This window comes from Gossypium hirsutum, chromosome D05 (genome assembly GCF_007990345.1).
Source record: "Gossypium hirsutum isolate 1008001.06 chromosome D05, Gossypium_hirsutum_v2.1, whole genome shotgun sequence".
Classification (NCBI taxonomy): Eukaryota; Viridiplantae; Streptophyta; class Magnoliopsida; order Malvales; family Malvaceae; genus Gossypium; species Gossypium hirsutum.
Genome location: NC_053441.1, coordinates 61920237 through 61941390, shown reverse-complemented (window position 1 = coordinate 61941390; position 21154 = coordinate 61920237). Strand labels below are relative to the sequence as shown.

Here is a 21154-nt window from a genome sequence, read left to right as displayed (position 1 = left end):
AATTCATACTCTATTTAGTGTGGTTAGCAAAAAGGATTCGTTAAGCTCCTCTATTAATGATTTCGTATTTGACCACATTGATTGTTAAAATCAATTGATGGACATCAAATTGTGACATATGATAGCTTCTAGTTTAATATTAATTTTCTCATAAAAATATTAAAAAATTATAATTTTTTTTACAAAAATTATTAAAAATTAAAATTGATATAAAATTTATAAAAATTATAAAAATTCTAATAAATTATAAAATTAATAAAAACATATTTAAAATTTTATGGAAAGTTAAAAAACCATAAAAGATTATAAACAAATATAAAATATCTAATAAATTATAAAATTATTAAAATTAAAAAATAGAAATTATAAGAAAAAGTCATTTAAACCCCTAAAATCATAATGAACACATGACATCATATCAACCATTGAATAATGGGAATAGTCAATAATTGCTGCTCTTATTTTTATTGATAAATTGTTATTTTTATTATAAAATTTGTATTTCTAATTTTGTAGGTATAGTATAGTAGAAATAGTTTTCTAAGTATTATATGATATAATGTATTTTTGGTATTTTTAGATACTATCAAACCAAAATTTCATTATCCAATAGTTGCAAATATTAGCATATGGTAGCATGAAAGATTCTGACCAAGGTTTTTAGAACAGGACCAGTGGCCACACCGATCAGGCCATTGATTCAACCGGTTTGTTCAATTCAATTAAATAATTCGTTAAAATTTTAAAAAATTAAAAATCTTGTTCAATTGCCCGGTTCAACCGGTCCGTACCAATTTTCATGTCAACCAATTTAATGGCTTTGTTTGGACCAACACTCTTACCGATTCCATGTCCAACTGGTCCAACTAGTCAATCTTGTCCAATTCAAACAACATTGATTCTGATAACTATTCTCATTATTCAACAGTTGGTCTAATTTCAAGTGTTCATTTTGATTTTAAAGGATTAATTTCTAAATGAGGAACCAATAAATAAAATTTTATAATTTTATATATTTTTAATATTTTATAATTTTATTTAAAATTGTAATTTTTAGAATATTTATAAGTTTTTATAATATTCATAAGGTTTTATGAATTTTTTATTATAATTTTTATAAGTTTATATAAATTTTTAATATTTTTATGATTTTTTATAATTTTTATGTGAAAAATATAATAATAAATTAAAATCTACCATGTATCGCCATCTGATTGATCCGTCAATTAATTTTAACGGTCAACGGGGTCAAAGATGAAAACCATCAATAGAGAGATTTAATTGATTTTTTTTATTAACAACATAGTCTCAATTAAAGGTGAATTTAAGATGTTTTTCATTTTTTGTTAAGGAATTAATATAAAGTAATTGAAAAATAATATATTAAAAATATATGTGATATTTAAATAAAAATAATATATATTATTAATTTGAGTATTGAAAACGTTTCACAAATTTTTTTGATAAATATGGTTGATATTATATAAATTATATCATATTAATATATTTTTTTTATAAAAAGCATGATGATTTTAATAATTAAAATATAACACTTGTTATATTCTTAATTCTTTTATGAAATTTAAAAAATTTCATCTTCGATGTATCAAACAATTTTTTTAATTAAATTAAATTAAATTAATTAATTAATAATAATTTTTTATTATATATTTTTTAAAATTTATATTCTTATCATATAATAATATTATGCCCAACATTATCCCTGACTACTCCTTAGGCTTTAACGACACAACTCTTTGAAAAAAGGGTTGGAGATGATGTTGTTTCTTCAAGAATTCACATCTTTTACGAAGACTAAACTTTTTACGACTTTGTAAAAGTTATCAACTACATTTCTATATTTTAATTTGATTATTTTTTGTTCATATATTTTTTGAATTGGTCAATTTTAGTATTGAACCAATCAGTAGTCGTTAAATCTGTTAGGTTAAATTCAATTACTAGTCATATACAATATGCACGCTTGTGGGTATCAGATCATTTTAAATTCCTATCTTTTTCAAAATTTGAAATTTTAGCCTTGATGCAAATGACCATAGTTAACCTAATAACTAGATTTTTAGTGAGTAATATAAGGTAATTGTAATATGCCATGGCATTACACATTATGTTTGGGGCATTAGATTCCGGAAATAGCAGAACTTATACAATTATCGTTTGGTGAGAATTGAATTTTAAAATTTAGAGAAAATACAGAGACTAAAAATGATCGAATCAAAGTATATGGATTAAATCCATAACTTTCATAAAGTACAAAGACTACTAGCAAAATTTAATTCTTCTTCTTCGTTCATGTTTTCTTTTTCAGCGTCCTCCAAAAACAAGACAAACTTTCCGCATATTGAAAAGAAAGCATGGGGTTATGGTGTTTTTGGTTTATTTTCCCTTGAACAAACAGGAACCTCCATACCAAAAATCATCATCATCATCATCATCATCATCATCGTATATATCTTCATATTTTTTTTCCAGAAGAGATAAAAGGCCCACCTAAGAATGGAAATTGGCTATTGCTTCAAGGATTCTTCACCCTTTCATTAGGTTTAACACAATTGAGTTTCAAGACGTCTCTTTCTATCGTTTGAGATATGATTGTCACTTCATGTACGATTCAATCGATATTTGACATGCAAAAAATATCTAATGTGATAAAAGAAAAAGTCCTTACTTCAAGTTTTAAAAAAATACATTTTCGGGTGACAAAGCTTTGAGAAATCAGCAACTACTTTCAAACCTTTTAAAGCACATGCATGTGAGGTGACAACCATGAATTACACATAGCCCTTTCCATAATGTTTCAATGTTTCTTCTTTGCTTTCTACTTTGTTGTAAAGAAATTGTGAAGCAATCTCTTTCAGCTTACCTATAAATGGGCACTACTTATATGATTAAAACAAAGACATTTAGCAGGCAAAAGTGGTCCTGGATTCACAACAAAAATTACATATCCCCATGAGCCTTAAAAGGACCTTTTGTGTGCAAGGGTGAAGGTAGAAAATTTTTTAGGGGTCGAAATTAAATTTTAATTTTTATAATAGTTAAAATGTAATTTCACCATTTGAATAGCCTATCTCTTTATCATTTTTTGAAGGATCAAAATATAATTTTACTTTTACTAATTTAAAATTTTTAAAAATTTAAATGACCTAAATAAAAAATTTTCTATTTTAGGGGTTGGGGCCCCTGCCAGCCCCTGTTTGTGTGTGAAAGTGTGTGTTTTTAAATGTTTATATCAACCTAGGTTGCTTCCTTTTCTATTGTTCTTGAGATGCTTGTATTTAGTCTTAATTTTCGACATACATATAGATATGAATTCGAACCCAAATTTAATTCGATCAAATTCAATTAAATCCAAACTTAAATTAGCTCAATTTAAAAAATTAAACGAATCGAACACAAAATTAACTTCCTCAAATATTTCACCTTAACCAAAATCACTCATTCCAAATGAACCCTATTCAAAATTAACCTGATCCCACCCAATTGACTCAACTTGATAAAATCTTTGAAAGATTTTTTTAAAAAAATATATAAAAATAAATATACCCATAACGACATATATGCTTTTATCCTACATTATCATTCAATTCCATGTCCCATCCAGGCATTATCCTTTTGAGGGTGATGATTGAAAAACTCCTCTTCAAGCAATCTATGAAGTGATAAAAGGACTCCAGACTTTGACATAAAGAGAAGTTTCTTTTTTATGAACGTGTTTGACATTAAACATCTGATTACTTTAGTGAATAAGGAAAATTCTATCTATAAAATTTGTTCGAGTTTAAATTTTCGAGAGAATAAATGATAGATTTTTATTTAGACAGTTTTCTTTAGACATAATGTATGAATGTGTAATTTTTACGATAGAAAAAATGTAATGTCACCATTTTAATAGTCTATATCTTTATAATTTTTAAAGGATTAAATTAAATTTTTATATTTTTAAGGGGCCAAAGAGCAATTTTACCTTTACTAATTTAAAATTTTAAAAATTTTAAAGGACCTAAATAAAAAAAATTTCATTTTAGGGGGGGTCAGAGCTCCTACAAGCCCCTAGTTTCGCCCCTGCCTATGTCATGGTTTCAACCAAATATACAGGTTAATCTATGTATTTATCAATTTTTACGAATTTAATCTTTATACTTTTATTTGCTTAAAATTGATCCACTAATTTTCAATATTTGCATGAACTTTTTGGTCAATTCTCTTAAAAAATTAGGTATGATTATAACTTTAGCTCCTCAACTTAGCTGAAAGTGGTTTTTAACGAAGTTATTATTTTTATCTTTCATTAAATATTTTACTTTACAACATTGCATCTAAAATAGATTATCTTTCTAAAAGTATTTCTTGACAACAATAGTAAAGATTGTCAAACTTTTTAAAAGTACTTTTTTCACAACATTTTCAACTTTAATGATTAATCGACCCTTAATCATCCAAACTAGGGGTGTAATTGAGCCAAGTTGAGCTAAGCCCGAATATTGTCAAGCTCAAGCTTGACTTGAAATTCAAAGCTTGATACTTGACTCGAGCTCGATCAAACATCTATTTTTAAGCTCAAGCTACTCGAGCTTGATTAAGCTCGTACGTATTGAGTTCAAGTTTAGCTCGATAATTAAGCTTAGGGTTAATAATATCTATTAAGAGAAATAATTTTATTTAATAATATAAAAATATTTAAAATATATATTAAAAAATAAAAAAAGGCTTGATAAGACTCGCAATCTGATCAAACCAAGTATTATTAAGCCCGAATTTAACTTGACTGATAGCTTGAGTTGCTCGAACTCGACTCGATAATTATCAAGTCGAATTCAAGTATTTTTTAAAGTCGAACTCAAATAATCTGCTAACAACAGTATCTCATTAAAGCTCCTAATCCAAAACACCTTGCTGTACTCCAATTGAGCAATAAAAGGCACTAAACTAACGTAATGACAGTGCTTTTGAAACCAAAAGAAGCGTTAATGATTTGGATTTGGAAGTGTATACTTTAATTTCATCAAAATTAATTTTGTAATTTGTTAATTTTAGTTTTATATTTTTTTAAATTTGAAATTTTAGTCCTAATTTAAATAATAGCAGTTGAGTCTATTTGGTTAAAATCAATTACCAGTCTTGTACTATGCATATAATTGTAGATTTGGTTCATATTCTCTAATTAGATCATTCTAAGTCTTTATACTTTTTGAATTTTAAAATTTCAGTCTTGACATGACAATACATATATAATAATGTGGTTGGTGTATATAATAATGTGGTTGGCACATCATATTTTGAAAACAACAGAACTTCATGAATTTAACAGTTATCATTTAGTAATGACTGAAATTTAAAAATTTAAAAAATATAAAAATTAAAAATATTCAAATTAAAGTACAACGACTAATAGCAGAATTTAGCCTTGTTAATATGATTCTTCTCCAAGAGATTTAAGTTAGAGGAAGTCTCTGTTTTGTTGTTGGGAGAAATTTTGGTGATGGACAAATTGGTTATTTGTTAGAGCCCACCTTGGTACAATGTGTGAAATAATAATGATGAAAGATGCAACACTTTTCTACTTTTTGGCGCTTTGATAATTACAGAGTCGCCTCTAGCGTCATGAACCTCTAATTCTATCTGGCATCTAACATTGTAATGGTGACTTCATTAGATGAAGTTGATTGTTTCCTGGATCTACAATCGGCTGCTGTCGCCGATGGCAGCCAATCTTTTTCGATGAAATAACCAGGCTGATTCGGCTCAGGTAATGTACTTTCGCCGCCTAACATAAGCAACATCGATGACATCTTGGGTCTATCTTCTGGGCGTTGTTGCACACATAAGAGAGCCACATGAATACATCTTAAAACTTCACTTGTAATGTAGGTGCCATCGCTGGTGGTGGCGTTGCCTCCGTCAGTATCTCCTATTGTTTTATTGATTAGTTCCAATGGTCTCCCTTCTGTCCACAATCTCCATGCCTGAAAATTTTCTTTAATACAATTAATTTGTTGTTCGAGAGTTAAATTATGTGAATTAATTTTAAAAAGTATTTCAACATAATATCAAACTAAAAAAATTTAATTTAACTCACGAACATCTCTACTTTTAAATAACAATTTAATACAAAATATTTATACTTATATGTCCGAGTTCGATTTGACTTAGAGACCCTTGTAGCTAGAAATAACAATTTAATAGGAGACATTTATACTTACATGTTCGAGAAGATTATGGTTAATATCCGAGTATCCCCTGTTTCTCTTCCCGGTAATAATCTCCAAAATCAAAACTCCAAAACTAAAAACATCAGATTTCATTGAGAAACGTCCATAAAAAGCGTACTCTGGAGACATATAACCACTGAAAAAAGAAAAATAGAATAACTCAGAATAAAAACTTTAAAAACATCAGAAAATTTATAAATAAAAATCTACTAAAAAACAACTTACTATGTTCCGACAACTCTTCTTGTTTTGTCCTCTATTTGATCTCCACCAAACATCCTAGCCAAACCAAAGTCCGAAATCTTGGGATTCATATCATTATCTAATAATATATTACTTGCTTTTAAATCTCTATGAATAATCCTTAATCTGGAATCGTGATGAAGATAAAGAAGTCCTCGAGCAATCCCATCTATGATGTGAAATCGCCTTTCCCAGTCCAACAATTTGTTTCTTGTTTTATCTGCAACGAATATGATCAAACTTAGGGTGAGTTTTGATGGGCGGTGCGTTTACCTGAGGTTAGTGTAAAAACAGCGGTGGCAGTGAGATTAGACACTGTAGCGATACTGTAGCGTGAGACAAAAAATAAACTAAACGCACCGCACCCAATCGCCCATCCAAACCCACCATTAGTTGCATTCTCAGATGATTCATAGATAGCAAAAGCAATGCTAAAAAAACCAAACTGGTTGGACTTTTAGTTTTCAGTTCTCGATTTTTTTTATCAACTTTAGTCCTCATATATATATTTTTTTGCTTTGATTTATATAGTTGAATCATCGGATTAATCATGAATAATATAAGCAAGCAATGGCTAAAGTCACTTATTGATTATACGACAATGATAATTCATTCTCCTTATTTAAATTTGTACCTTGACTTTATTATATTTTATTCAATCGACCGAAACAATCAATCTTATCTATTTTTTTATTCATGTCCATAACCTATATAACTTCAACTCTTCAGTTTTTATGAAATATTTTGTTTGATACTCGTATTTGATTTATATTCGAACATGAGTATAGAATAGAGATATTCATTGATCAAACTAGGCCCTTATAAAAAGTCAACTATATAGATGTTAGCCAATTTTTTTCAAAATCCTTCTATATTTATAAATACTATAGGATTAATTGGATTTTTATGCTTATATAGACGGGTTTTAGAAAAATTAAAAATAACAATGTCAAATACTTAAAATTGAATCGAGATTATTGAGTTGAAGTTACGAACCGAATATGAAGTTGTCTAAACTTTTATTTGGCAAGTATTCGTAGATTAGAATCCTTTCATCTCCCTTAATGCAGCAACCAAATAGCTTTACCAGATTCCGATGTTGAAGTTTAACTATCAATGTCACTTCACTCTTGAACTCATCAAATCCTTGCCCTGAATCCTTTGATAGTCTCTTCACTGCTATTTCTTTCCCTTCTTTCAACATACCCTTTTCATTCAAGAAAATGTCAGCAAGCACGAAATCGAGTCATAATTTTCTATGTTACTCGAATTCAAATGTGTATTTGTGTTTATTTAAATGTATTTGAAGTATTATATTCGATACCGATTTTCTTAATCCAAGTTAAAAGTAGATAATTCAACATCATATTGCTTCATAATTACCTTATATACATTACCAAATCCACCTTGTCCCAACTTGTTGTTGCTTGAGAAGTTATTTGTTGCATTGGCTATAGTTGCAAAATCAAATATTTGCATCTCCATCTTTTCCTTAGTTTTACCTGCCTCGGAATTTACAATAAATTCTATATCGTTTTAATTCGAGTATAAGCGTTGAATATGTATTCGACATTGGCATATTTTACGTTTTTTAGTAAAATTTTTATATATTCAAAAGATTATATCTCATATCCATGTTTGAAAAGACATATTATTAGGAGAAGTTTAATTTATTTATACCCTAAAAGCAAGCAATTTTGTCAACACAATAAGGTTTAATGTTAAAATATGCCTCGAAAAATATTTAATACATTGTCGGTAGAGTTTTTAAACTTACAAGTAAAGTCAGGAGTTTGACAAGTGTCTATAACACGTCAATTTTTTAAGGCTGCTTCTGAAACAAAAAAAAAACAAATACTCGCCCTTTCAAAAAATTATAAAGACAAGAAAAGATTGTCTGAAACTGTGATTCTATGTCATCCTTATCCCTTTCCAATGGGAGTATGACAAATCAGATTTTTCCTTTTGATTTTTAGTACTTAGTTTGATTTGAATTTTTTTAGGGAGAAAAAGCTGACAAAAGGAAAAATCTGATTTATCATTCTCTCATTAGAAAGGGATAAGGATAACGTGGAATCACAGTTTCATACAATTCTTTCTCTTATAAAAACTAAATGACTCGCTTTTTTTATTGTCACTTTAAAACATGATATTTTTTAATGTTCAACTTTAATAGGTAAAAGTATTATGGAGGCCCCTATATCAGGAGTTGGATTGCATTTTGCCCCCTATATGTTAGATAAAAAAAATTAGTCTTTCTCTTAAATTTTTCATCCATTTCTAATGTTAAAAACTAGCCCCTATACGTCAACATGAGATACTCGTGGCACACCATGTCTCAAATATGGTTATTCCTTCAACCACTCCAATTTTTAATAGTACAAATGGATGCAATTTTTAACAGAAATGACAAATCTGCTCTTTAATTTAACGCACATGAACTAATTTACTCATGTTTTGAGTAGAGAGAGCAAAATGCAATCTCACACTTAATATAGGAGGTTATACTATACTTTTACCACTTTAATGCTGTTTACAATTTTACTTATGTAATTCAAAATTAAATATACAAAAACTAAAACTGCTGATACAGAATCTAATTTACTTGTAAAACATGTCGAAAATAAGTGTCTGAATATAGAAGTTGAGGAAAAATGTTGGTTTACCTTTGTTGCTGAGATTTTTCTTGAGTTTGTATAAGAGAAACAATGTTACCATGGATCCCATAGGTACTATGATGGAGATGGCTATTATCACTGCCTTCTTCTTTTCCATCTTTCTTTGAATTTTATCTGAAATATTTTTCCGAAAACAAATATTCATCAAATAACAGGTCCATTTAAAAGATGAATTGAGTTTGCTGGTTGAGTTTTAGCTCGATTGGCATGGACATTGTTGTCAATGCAGGAGGATATGGGTTCGAGTGCGCTAAAGCATATTATCCTCCTATTTATGGGTTGGAGAGGGGCTATGGGTAGTTTTAGACACTGTGTCAAAAAGAGCAAATATGATCAAAAACCTATAATGAAATTGTTCAAAAAAAAGTGGATCGAGGTTTTAACTTCAAAATTCGAGCTTAATTTGAACCATTTTTAAATTTTATAATATTTTATTTCATCCCACTTTTGTATATTACATCATTTTTATCAAATAAAAAACAAATATACAATATTACAATGTACATATTTCAAAATACAATAAATTGTCTAGGTTCCACATTTTAATAAATATAAAAATCTATAATTATTAAAAATTAAATAAAAATAACGTTTTTTTTAAATAGATAAAAATAATATTAACAACTTGAATTATGAATCATTTTATGCAAAATTTAAAACTCGAGCTGAATTGGACCGGACTAAGGTAAATATGTGGGATACTATTATCATGCATGAACTAATTTCAATCCAAAACCCACTTGATTAAACCCGCAAACACCTCTAATAATTAGATGTTACTATCGTCTTACTGATCGAGTTGGGTCAAATTTCAAAATATTTTTTCATATCTTAGTCTAAACTCGAACGGACTTGTATTCACTTTACATATATTATAAAAAAAATTTAATTTTTTTATATTTAAATTTTTATATTAAATTTAAATAAATTTGGACCGAAATGACTAAGCCCAAAGTAAAATGATCTCATCTAAACTTAAACTGGGCGGACCTATCGGCCCAAACAGATCTATTTCCACTGAAATCTAAGCTCAGCCCAACTAATATTACATTAACAATCCCCAGCCCAAATTCATCCGAAATGTAGGCAAAAAGTAAAAAACTTGGTAAAAAGACATTTTCAGTATATCTTAATTTTGATATCGAGTAAATTGATCCCTCTAAAAAATCAGAACAATTTAATCGCTGTCAATTTCGATGAATATGTTGACCCGTGAATTAATTAGCCCACTTAATATAACCAGATTTTTTTATTTTTTAAATAATTGAATAAAAATTGATTGAATCGAAAATAGATAGTGAAAAGGAAGTTTACCTAGCTCAGATATAGGCAATCGAATGTAAAGAGGTTGGACATCCTGTGAAAACTCAGTTATATCAATCAATTCATCCAACCAAACCAAGCACCCACTCCCTTTTGTAACATCCAAATTCGCATACGCCGTGCAAGCGCAGTTCTTCACACAAAATTCCTCGCATTCTTTTAAATTCATGCTACCATTAGCCCAAGATTTCGATGTGTCCGGTAACGCCAACCGCCTCTGCTTCAAAAACCCATCGCCACTACAACCCAACTCCGTCGTCCGACTGCATCCATCCGACGTATTCATCGAGCTCTTTGGTTTAAACCCTTCCAAGCACGAACACAGTGGAAACCTACCGGATTTACAACTCGCATATGATCCACATAACCCATAAGTAGAACATCCATCAGCTTGTGCCGTCGAGTAAACTTGCCATTCATTCTTCATTTGGTTCCATATGAAACGTTGCATTAAACCAGATGGATCCATTGTGTACCTGGAAATAAACGAACTGTTTTTCAGCTCCGATTTGAAGTAAATTTCGTTTTCATTGATCACGAAATTATATGAATACAAAGGAATTGGATTATCATCTGGTTTCCGAGCTGATAAATAATGACCGTCCCATGAACCTGCTCGGTAAACTGTTTCCGATCCTTTCTTCAAAACAACTTGTGGGTAACCATGAGGATCGATCCTTAATGAATATTGACCTTGTGATGGATCATCTGATGATTTCCATGACGATATATAGTATTCGAAACCAGTGATTAAGTTTATCCCAATCTTCATCCCTGGTAAAAGATTATCAGAAGGAAAATCAAAACTTTCCCAGAAAAAGTTCTTTGAATCATCCTCGTTTTTCTCTTTCACTACGAGATTTCCTGAATCGAAAAGCTGTAAAACAGGTTCATGGGGAGTTCTTGATGTGTTTGGGTTAGTATACCAAACGACGCCGTTGGTTTCGTTGAAAAGTGTGAGGATTCCATTGTTGTCGAAGCTTAAAACTCCATTATTATCTGAAACCGGAGCTTCCCTGTTAGCGACCCAAACGACTGTGGTGTTTGAAAATTTATACCATATTCCTATGTATCGGTTGTTCGAATTCCCTGGACTGAAAAAACCCATTTCGAAGGTTCCATTTTCGGATTCAAGTGTTTCACCGCCGTCTTTAATGACATCACCTGGATTGATGATTTTCAGTGTTGAGGCTTTGAAAATGAAGAAGAAAAAGAGAGTCGACCACCAAAGAGTCTCCATTAATGAGAAGCTTTTACATTAATGGAAGTTATTGATATAAGATATATGTTAAAAAGGAGGGTCTTAACCTAAAATAAGAATGAAAAGTCTTTGTGGTGTGCTTTTGGTTTGAAAACGTGGGTTGCTTTAGTCTTCTCCTTTCTCTTTCTATGTTTTGACAAAAATAAAATACTTTAAACACCGGAGTTAGGTGAGATAGTAAATATCTTTTTATCTTAATCAGTGGTAGAAGGTTCAATCCTCCTGTTAGGTATGGAAGTTTTAAAACCTGTTGCTAGTATCTACCCATTTAATTGGTCTAGAGAAATTTTTAAGTATTTGTACTCTTCTTTAGGAATTTAGTACTTTCAAATTTCAAAATTTAGGTTCAATTGTTAATATTATTATTTTTGTTAAATTTATTTGTGTGACATTTTGAAATAAAAAAAAAACACATATGGTAGTAATGCAACTAAAAAATTGACATTGTAATGAACCTTAATTTAACAAAATAATTTTAACATCGTTAATAGTTGGACCTAAATTTTGAAATCTGAAAAATAGAGGAATTAAATTGCTAAAATAAAAGTGCAGGGGCTAAATTCTAAAATTAAAAAAAATTACAATGACTTATAACATATTTTAACCTAATAGATAATGTGGATTGAAATAATTTTAAATATTTGAATTTTTTAAAAATTTAAATAATATTCGAATTCGAATTTTCTAAAAAACTATTTGATATCAACAATGCAATTCATCCAATGATAAATTTTATTCGAATTAATTATAGAGCTATAACACAATCAAACTTGAATGAACGAGATGTTGAATCAAATCGTATCGTACAGTTCTCTATTAGGGGTTATTATTCAATTTTGTATTTGTTATTTTATTTTCCAATTATTTCTTCAATTAAGAAAAAAAGAGTAATAAAATATTAAATAATAGTAGGAATTTAATGTATTTGGGTTATAAAATAAAAGAATTTTTTTTTGCAATCTTATTTATTATCATAAGAAAGCGCTCTTAGTTCAGTTTAGTAGAACATGGGTCTCCAAAATTCAATGTTGTAGGTTTAAATCCTACAGAGCGTGCTTCTACTTTTATTAGGTAGAAAATTACACCAAATTGAAAAATATTTGAACAACAATTCAAATTTGACTTGAGATAAAATTATTAAATTTAATTAATTAAATTAAAATTAAAGGGGCTAGTAAAAAATGTTAACTAATCCAAAAAAAAATGGAATACAAAATGTTTCATAGCTTTAACAATTACAAAAAAAAAAAAATTGTTTCGAATAGCCACAAAAGAAACAAAAAAAAATGGATCACTCAAAGCACTCTATTTCTAGAGAAAATATTGTATGAATCTGTGATTCCACATCATCCTTATTCCTTTCTAACAGGAGAATGACAAATCAAATTTTTCCTCCTGATTTTTAGTCTTTTTAGTTTAGTTTAAATTTTTACAGGAGGAAAATTTTAATTTTTCATTCTCTCATTGAAAAGGGATAAGGATAACATAGAATCATAATTTTATACAATCTTTTCTCCTATTTCTATAGGAAATAATAAAAGAACAAAATTGTTTTGAAAAGCCTCAAAAGAAATAAAAATTGGACCACTCAAAGCATTCTATTTCTCTAGGGAATAATAAAAGACTTTTCAAAATTGAGAGAAATATATGAATTGGGCGACACTAAAAAAAATCGATAATCAATAATAAGATGATTCACAAATCATCCTTTCAAATTCAATCTATGACGTAGACAAATTATTAATTAACCAAAAAAAAAGATTTATTACGAGAACAAATGCAATAAAAAAATTAATTATAAAAAGACAAGAAAAACGAATTTCTAACTCAAGAAATAAATAACATTTTTAATAAAAATAAGTTATCTAAGATAAAATATTAGAATCATCAAAACGAAAAAAATATTCAATTAATTTATCCCCAAATATTTATTATTTAAATTTAATTTATTTTTAGGGATAATAAATTCGATATTCTGAATTATTATTCATTTTATTTAATAATTTTTTTCCTTTTAATTTTATTTGAACTAATTTTCACATGTGCGGCGTTTACACACTTGAGTTGACCATCATGCTTCCGTTTTGAGCTACTAATCCTCTTTGCTTACGACATTAATAGGACTTCCATCTCCATCAATTCACAATAATTAAGGCCATGGATTTTCATTGAGCAGAAGGTTTAGATCTTATCTAGTTCATTGGTCCAAGTTTAAAGGTCTATTTTTTCAAAAAATCGAGTCTCGAGTAGGAATTTTTAGCCCGAATCCGACTTAAATCAACTGTTTTATTATTGTTTTAATGATGTGTTGCTGTCATTCCGAATAAGGTGTAAGTTGACACTAAGCACACCTTTAGGAAAATCAAAGATGATGAATTTGTTTTTGTTTCTTTAGAAAAATGAAAAACCATATTTACATTACTTAGTCTATTTATTTATTTCTCTAAAAAAAGTATTTTTATTTATTTATTTATTTTTATACAGAGAAATTCATAAGGTCACAAAATGTGCCTTCCAACGTAGTCATAACGTCAGCCAAAACTTCAAATGCAATTAGTGATAGTGATGATGATATTCCTAATTTATATGAGACTTATAAAATTATGTTGGAGAAATGACATACGGTTTGTACCTCATACGGTTTAATATAATCCGACACTTAATCGAAGGCTTTCTAGTATTAAGGGCTCCAATCCTACACTTTTCTTTTCTTTTTTTTTAATAAATTTGTCAATGGTGCGGTGATTCTAGCAACCCAAAGAATAATCTCAACTCTATTACATTATTTCGTGGCTTCCAATTAACATTAGCATGAATTTCGCTCTCATCCATCCATAGCATGTAAATGAACATAACGTTCAATGAATTGTTTATGAATTGTGTAATAGGCCAATTTAGCCCGGGCTAACAAATAAATAATAAACTCAAAATAATAAAACAAAGTCTAAGTCCAGTACAAAATTATATCATTCGGCCCGATCGGAATGGCCCATTACTTGAAAAGGTTGAAGGTCCATCTATAAACTTATGGAAACATAATCTTCAAGGATATGCAATCTTAGATATGATATGCAATCTTAGAAGATATGATTTTATAATCTTAGAGATTTAATTTGTAGATACCCTTTAATCTTAGCCGTTGATGTAATTGATCTGTACCGTTAGATTTGGGGAGGCTCAACTATAAATAGAGGCCTCTCCCTTCATTGTAAAACACGGGAGTGGGGAGTAATAATAATTTTTAAGAGTATTCACTCAAACTTCTCTCTCCTGCGTTCTTATTTTCTGTGGTTTGTTCTTAGTTTATTGATCTGTGTATAATTTATTTATTGATTTGTATATTGTTAATTTCAAATCTCTTTTTCCCTTATTATTCATTTTCAAATTCATTATTTTCAAATTTGTTTACATTTTATTTTGTCTTTTTTTTATACTCTTTGTATTAAATTCATTGGTCTTCGATTATTGATGCTATTTAATCCTCTATTTGTTATTTTATTTTTTATTATTAAATTAATTATTTTAATATTATTAATACTATTATGTGGCATCATTAATCTTGTATCATTATTATTTACTTTTTATGCCTTTAAATTTCAAATTTTGATATATATGCATGTATACATACATACGTTTTATAATATATACATATACGTGCACATTTTTTAATTTTTATAAATATATATATACACATACTTTTATATATTTTCTATGTTTCATAATTTTATATACATACTTATATATATGTTTTACATATTAAAATATGTATATGTATATATATATATTATTTTTTATAATTCACATACATATATATTTTTCTTATATGTACATATATATTTTTATATTTTATAATTTTTATCTATTTTCTTTGTTATTATTATTGCTTTACTTGATGTTTATTTATTTATTTATTCACATGACCACCATTATCATTATTATATTCTTTAAATGCTTCGGTTTTATTTGTTTATTTACTTGATATTGTGTATACATGATTGATTTGTTTTTTTATTTATCTTTTCATTATTATTATTATTATTATTATTATTATTGTTCTTGATCATGCTATTTATATTTACATTATCACAATTGTTACTCCATTATATAATTTTTACCCAAATTCGTATAAAGAGAAAATTTTGAAAAATAAGGGCAATACTAGGTATTTGGAATCTTCGAAAGGATTGAGCCCTAACGTATTGGGTTCCAACTCTTTCGTTGAATCTAAATAATCGAGATTGCTCTTTAATCAAAACATAAATAAAAATCTCATTATCGAGAATTCAATACGTTGTGTCCTAACGCATTGGATGTGACACGTTGATTTCTCGAGATGAAGATTTTTCTAAAAAATAATAAAGGCAATATTCAATGTTTAGAATATTGAGAAATTGTGCCCTAATGTATTAGACTGCAATTTCTTCATCTGACTTAAACAATTGAATATCCTTTTAAATTTTATTACACGAGTCTTTTGGACAAGTTTATTTTTGAGGAGGTGAAATATCATGCCCTAACTCATTAGGTGTGACATTTTCTCTCTCCGAAATAAGAGTCTTAATGGGTAACTTGTTTTATATAAGTTTTTACAAAGGATCATATTTTAAATCTCTTCAAAATTTTTAATTCTCGACATTAAGACACTAATTATTCAACTAGGTACCAATTTTTGGGCGTTACGAGGGTGCTAATCCTTCCTCGTACGTAACCGACTCCCGAACCTATTTTTTCTGAATTTCGCAGACCAAAAGTATTGTTTTAATAAATCTAAATCGTTTATTAAAAACAACCGTTTTACGAGGTGACCCGATCACACCTCATCAAAAAAAGATTGGTGGTGACTCCCACATTCGTTTTCATTTTTCAAAACCCAAGTCGACCCCCTTTTATCAAAAAATGGTTTCGACAGCTTGGCGACTCCGTTGGGGACTGGTTAGAGAGTCGAGCCGTAAATTGATTGATTTTTGTCTTTCGGTCGAGAAATTAAAATTTGTTTTCAAATCACGATTCCCCTTTATGCATTATTTTTATGATTTTGATCATGGTATGTTTGTTTGGTTGATCCAAATATGTTAATGTGTATTTGCATTTTGCATTGTATGGGTTGGTCAATTTTATCGCTCTAAGTGGGAGCAAGAAACTAATCCTTCGTGAGGTTTTCACCTCCATGTAGGATAGTGGACCGCTTTCGGGATACATCCGTACCTATGTCTTCGTGAGATTTTCATCTCCGTGCAACCATAGGGAAATGTATTCCCCTGAACTGAACTCGGTACATATGAGCCTATAATGAGTGAGGATCGAGGAATCTGTTGGTTCAGGTACCTTTGCTCTAGAAGCCAAACCTCATATAGTGAACCTTAAAAACTCACCCTAGGTAGAACTACACTGAACCCTAGTAGATACCCAAATAGGTGTTTTATTATTTCTTGATTATATTGGATTCTATGTTTATACCTGATACTAACTTGTTGTGTTTTGTTTTGGCTGCATGACATTTTGACTGCATGGCATTTCATCATAAAAAAGAGGTGTTGATTCATGTTTGGTTGCTAAATAGAGAGCTCGTAATAGAAAATGGATTTCTTGATAAAGTGGAAGTCAATACGGTTGTCCGAATATAGTCCAAGAAAACGTGATGCGAGAAGTGTAACAAGAGGAGTATACGACCTTGCTGCGTTGCCTGAAGATTCAAGTTAGCAAAGATTCTTCAAGAGTTGTCAAAGATCCCAACCTTTTTAAAGAAGCTCAGGAGCATGAGTGAGCAAGGAGTTGCGACCTAGATTAAGCAAAAGGAGCTAGTAGATGTCTATTGGAAAATTCGCGAGACGCATCTTAATATCTGGATGATCGAGGGCAAAGTTGTATATGTATCCGCTTTATGTAAAGAGATCTATTTTCTAGTAAAGTTGTTCTAGTAAATAATTGAACCAGAATCAACGTCTCTTTTTGCATTCATTTCATGCATTTGCACTACATTACTTCATATGCATTAAAATCTATTAAAAGAGTTTAATTGATTAAAGTTATTTCAGTTAATCTAGAAAGCCAACACCCTTACGGTACCCAAGAGAAGACTAAGGGAATGGACCAAAGGTTGGAGAAATTAGAACAAATGCAAATACAGATGCAGGAGCAATTGACCAAATTCCAACAGAAAATGAGAAATATGATGATAGAATTACAGAGAACTATGACGAGCTAGTTAACCCGATTGCTAGCTGAAGAGTTAGAAAAAGAGAAAAACCCAGTGGTTCACTTTGGGGGTGATAATGAAGACCCTGCTTATCCCTTAAGTTTTACTCCGATAAGTGTCCAGGTTCAGCCAGATGCATGTCCACAAAGGGCACTTTTTAATATTAGGCCTCAACAATATCAGACTGGTACATTGACCCTGACGAATTACTCGACAAGCCCAAGTTCTAATCTAAGAGGCAATCTAACCAATCCTGTTGCCCTTGATGATCCAACAGAAACAAAACAGGATAGAATAGAGCACCTAGATATTGTAAAAGCCCTAAGGAAAAAGGGGAATAAGGTGGATAATGCAGGTAGGTACAACATGGGCTACTCAAAACCAATCACTGCGGGGCAGCCAAAGACAAAAACTACCAACCATCAGGACCCTTTAAAGCAAGAGCCTTACATGAGGACAAATATAGGAAAGCTTCAGTTCAAGCCTATACCGATGTCATATAGAGAGCTATATCAAGGCTTTTTTTTATGCACATGTGGTATCCCCTTTCTACTTGAAACCAATGCAGCCCCCATTTCCTAAAGGATACGACGCAAATGCCCAATATGAATATCATACAGGAATCACTGGCATTCGATAGAAAACTGCATCGCTTTCAAAAAACTAGTTGAAAAGCTCATCAATAGGGGTATCATCAAGTTCGATGACTCATCTAATCTGCTACCTAATGATGTTGATAGTGGGGTAAACGTAAGGGCAAAAAGGGGATTAGTTATTTTTGATTCAGGAGGAAACCATGGAAAGACAAGGAACCATTGTGAGTTCTACACGAGAAGGGGCACGAGACCCAAGAGTGCGTGGAATTCAGGACCTTGGTTCAGGGTAGGATGGACAACAAAGAGATGGAGTTCTGTGAAGAAATCAAAGAAGAGAGAAATATACACACAATGTTAGGAAGTGTTCACATCAATGCCATATATGAAGACACACTTGAAAAGGAACCTTGATAGATATCCCCCTTTATAAACTTTGGAGTGTTCTAAATAATCGGATTGTAGAAGAAATCTCTATAGCATCTAGAGCTTACTTAGAGTAATGTTCAGAACACACTTGTTGCTTCTAGCCTAGAGGCAATAAAAATTCCTTTATGAAATAGGCTTATGTCTGAACGTCATTATTCTAATAAAATACATCTTTACATTTATTTTTGAGCCAATATTCTTCCATTCTTTTCGAATAATTATTCTTTCATTCTTTTGGATTTTCTTCCACATCATTCTTTTATTCATTCATAATTATATTGTACAAATAATTATTCATAAATTCATACATTCTTTCGTATATTTTTTGGTACTTACTATAGGTCCCCAGATATCAATGACATGAGTGACGCTGCTACAGACTCAGAATTTTCGTTTTGAGCGAGGCATGTGTTTAGAGGGATCTAATGACTTTGAAAATGACATAAATTGTAGCCTATCTCCGGACTTGTTGAGGATGATAGAGTAGGAAGGAAATTTTACCTCCTGAGGAGACAATAGAGATTGTGACCTTAAGGGAACGTGCATAACTATAGAAACAAAATAAGACCTTGTTGAGTTACCTCAAGAGTTCAAAGATGTCTTCACATGGGCATACCAGGGTATGCCCAGGTTAAGCACTGACATTGTAATCCGAACAGCAACACAATATCAAAAATTTGCAATATGATGTAGTGAAAATTTTTTGCCGGGGCAATGCCTTCTCTTTGACTTATCATAGCTTTACCCATTAAAGTCGAGTTTCCATCTCTTTGCATTTTTGTTGGATCTTATCCTAATTGAAGAAAAAGACCCAAAGATTTTCGTCATAGTTAAATTTCACCCCAGAAGGCTATGTGAGGAAAACCTGATACCAAAGAAGATCTTTTGCATACAAGATGAAAGTGGAAGATCTTATGTAGAAGAATTTAGAAAAATATTGATTTTGATCGAAAGGGATAACAAGGACTTGCCTAATCCTATGAGTTTCAAAAAAGAAAAAATTAAAAAAATCAAAATAAAAAAATGAAAAAGAAAAAGAAAGAAAAAGAATAGAAAAATAAGAGGCCAAGGCGAAAACCCGCAAAGGGTGCTTTGTGACCAAAGGTGAATTTGAGTTGAAAACCCAAAAAGGGCGACTCAAATTTTGAGCAAAATGTGGCATGAACGTTAATATCACCGAAGGCTTCTAATGAGCATCTTCCAATTTTTGAGGTTATCAATTCCTTCATCAAGCGGGTAGAGGCTGCTTCATACGTCAATGCCATCATGTGCCGATATAAAATTCCAGAGAAGATAATATCAAAAAATGCGTTGAGCTTGAATGATAGCACGTTAGCTGAGGTCTATAATCAATTCAAAACCAGGCGCCATGATTCATCACTGTATCGCCCAGAAATGAATATTAAGAAGATTGCAAGAAAAACGACTGAGACTTACAAGGACTGGCATGAGAAATTATCGTTTGCCCTCCTCACTTTTCGAACATCTATCAAGACTTTCACCGGGGTAACACCTTTCTCTTTGGTTATGGGATAAAGGTAGTTTTACCCATTGAAATAGAAATCATTTCTCTCCGAGTATTAGTTGAGCTAAAGATGGATGAAACAGAATGGATCTAATCGCAATGTGATCAGTTGAACCTGATAAAAGAAAAAATGCTAAGTGTTATTCATCAGGGTCAGATGTACCAGAAACGAATGATGTGAGCCTATAACAAACAGGTTCGTCCCAGAGAATTCCATGAGGGAGGCCTAGTATTGAAAAGATCCTTCTTATACAAAAGGATTTTAGAGGAGAATAGATGCCAAATTGGGAGGGTCCTTATGTTGTAAAGAAAGCCTTTTCTAGGAAAGCTTTAATCTTGAGTAAGATGGATGGTAAAAACTTACCAAACCTTGTAAACTCAGATTCAGACAAGAAGTACTTAACAGGAGAAAGGATCAAGGTGAAAATCCACAAAGAGAGCTTTGAGTCCCAAAAAAAGGACAAAAGAAAAGAAGACCGAGGTGAAAACCCGCAAAGGGCACTTTGAGTCTAAAAAATAAATAAAGAAAAAAGAAAAAGAAAATGGAGAAGCCAAGGTGAAAACCCGCAAAGGGCGCCTTGAGACCAAAGGGGATTTAAGTTGAAAACCCGAAAAGGGCGGCTCAAAAATTGATCAGAATAGGGCATGAGATGGTTAGGGCAGTTCAAATATT

At 30.4% G+C, this 21154-nt stretch overlaps 1 protein-coding gene across 1 annotated transcript; it reads right to left on the bottom strand.

Annotated features, from left to right (window-relative positions):
* Positions 1-5422: 5422 nt before the first annotated feature.
* LOC107903516 (G-type lectin S-receptor-like serine/threonine-protein kinase At4g27290) lies at positions 5423-11738 on the bottom strand. Its single transcript, XM_041092418.1, has 7 exons — positions 10469-11738; positions 9143-9268; positions 7860-7978; positions 7473-7683; positions 6459-6696; positions 6225-6369; positions 5423-5987 (listed from the first exon to the last, which is right to left on the bottom strand). Exons 1-7 carry the CDS (start codon positions 11715-11717, stop codon positions 5640-5642), a joined length of 2436 nt encoding a protein of 811 aa, XP_040948352.1. The 5' UTR covers positions 11718-11738; the 3' UTR covers positions 5423-5639.
* Between the last annotated feature and the right edge of the window lie 9416 nt (positions 11739-21154).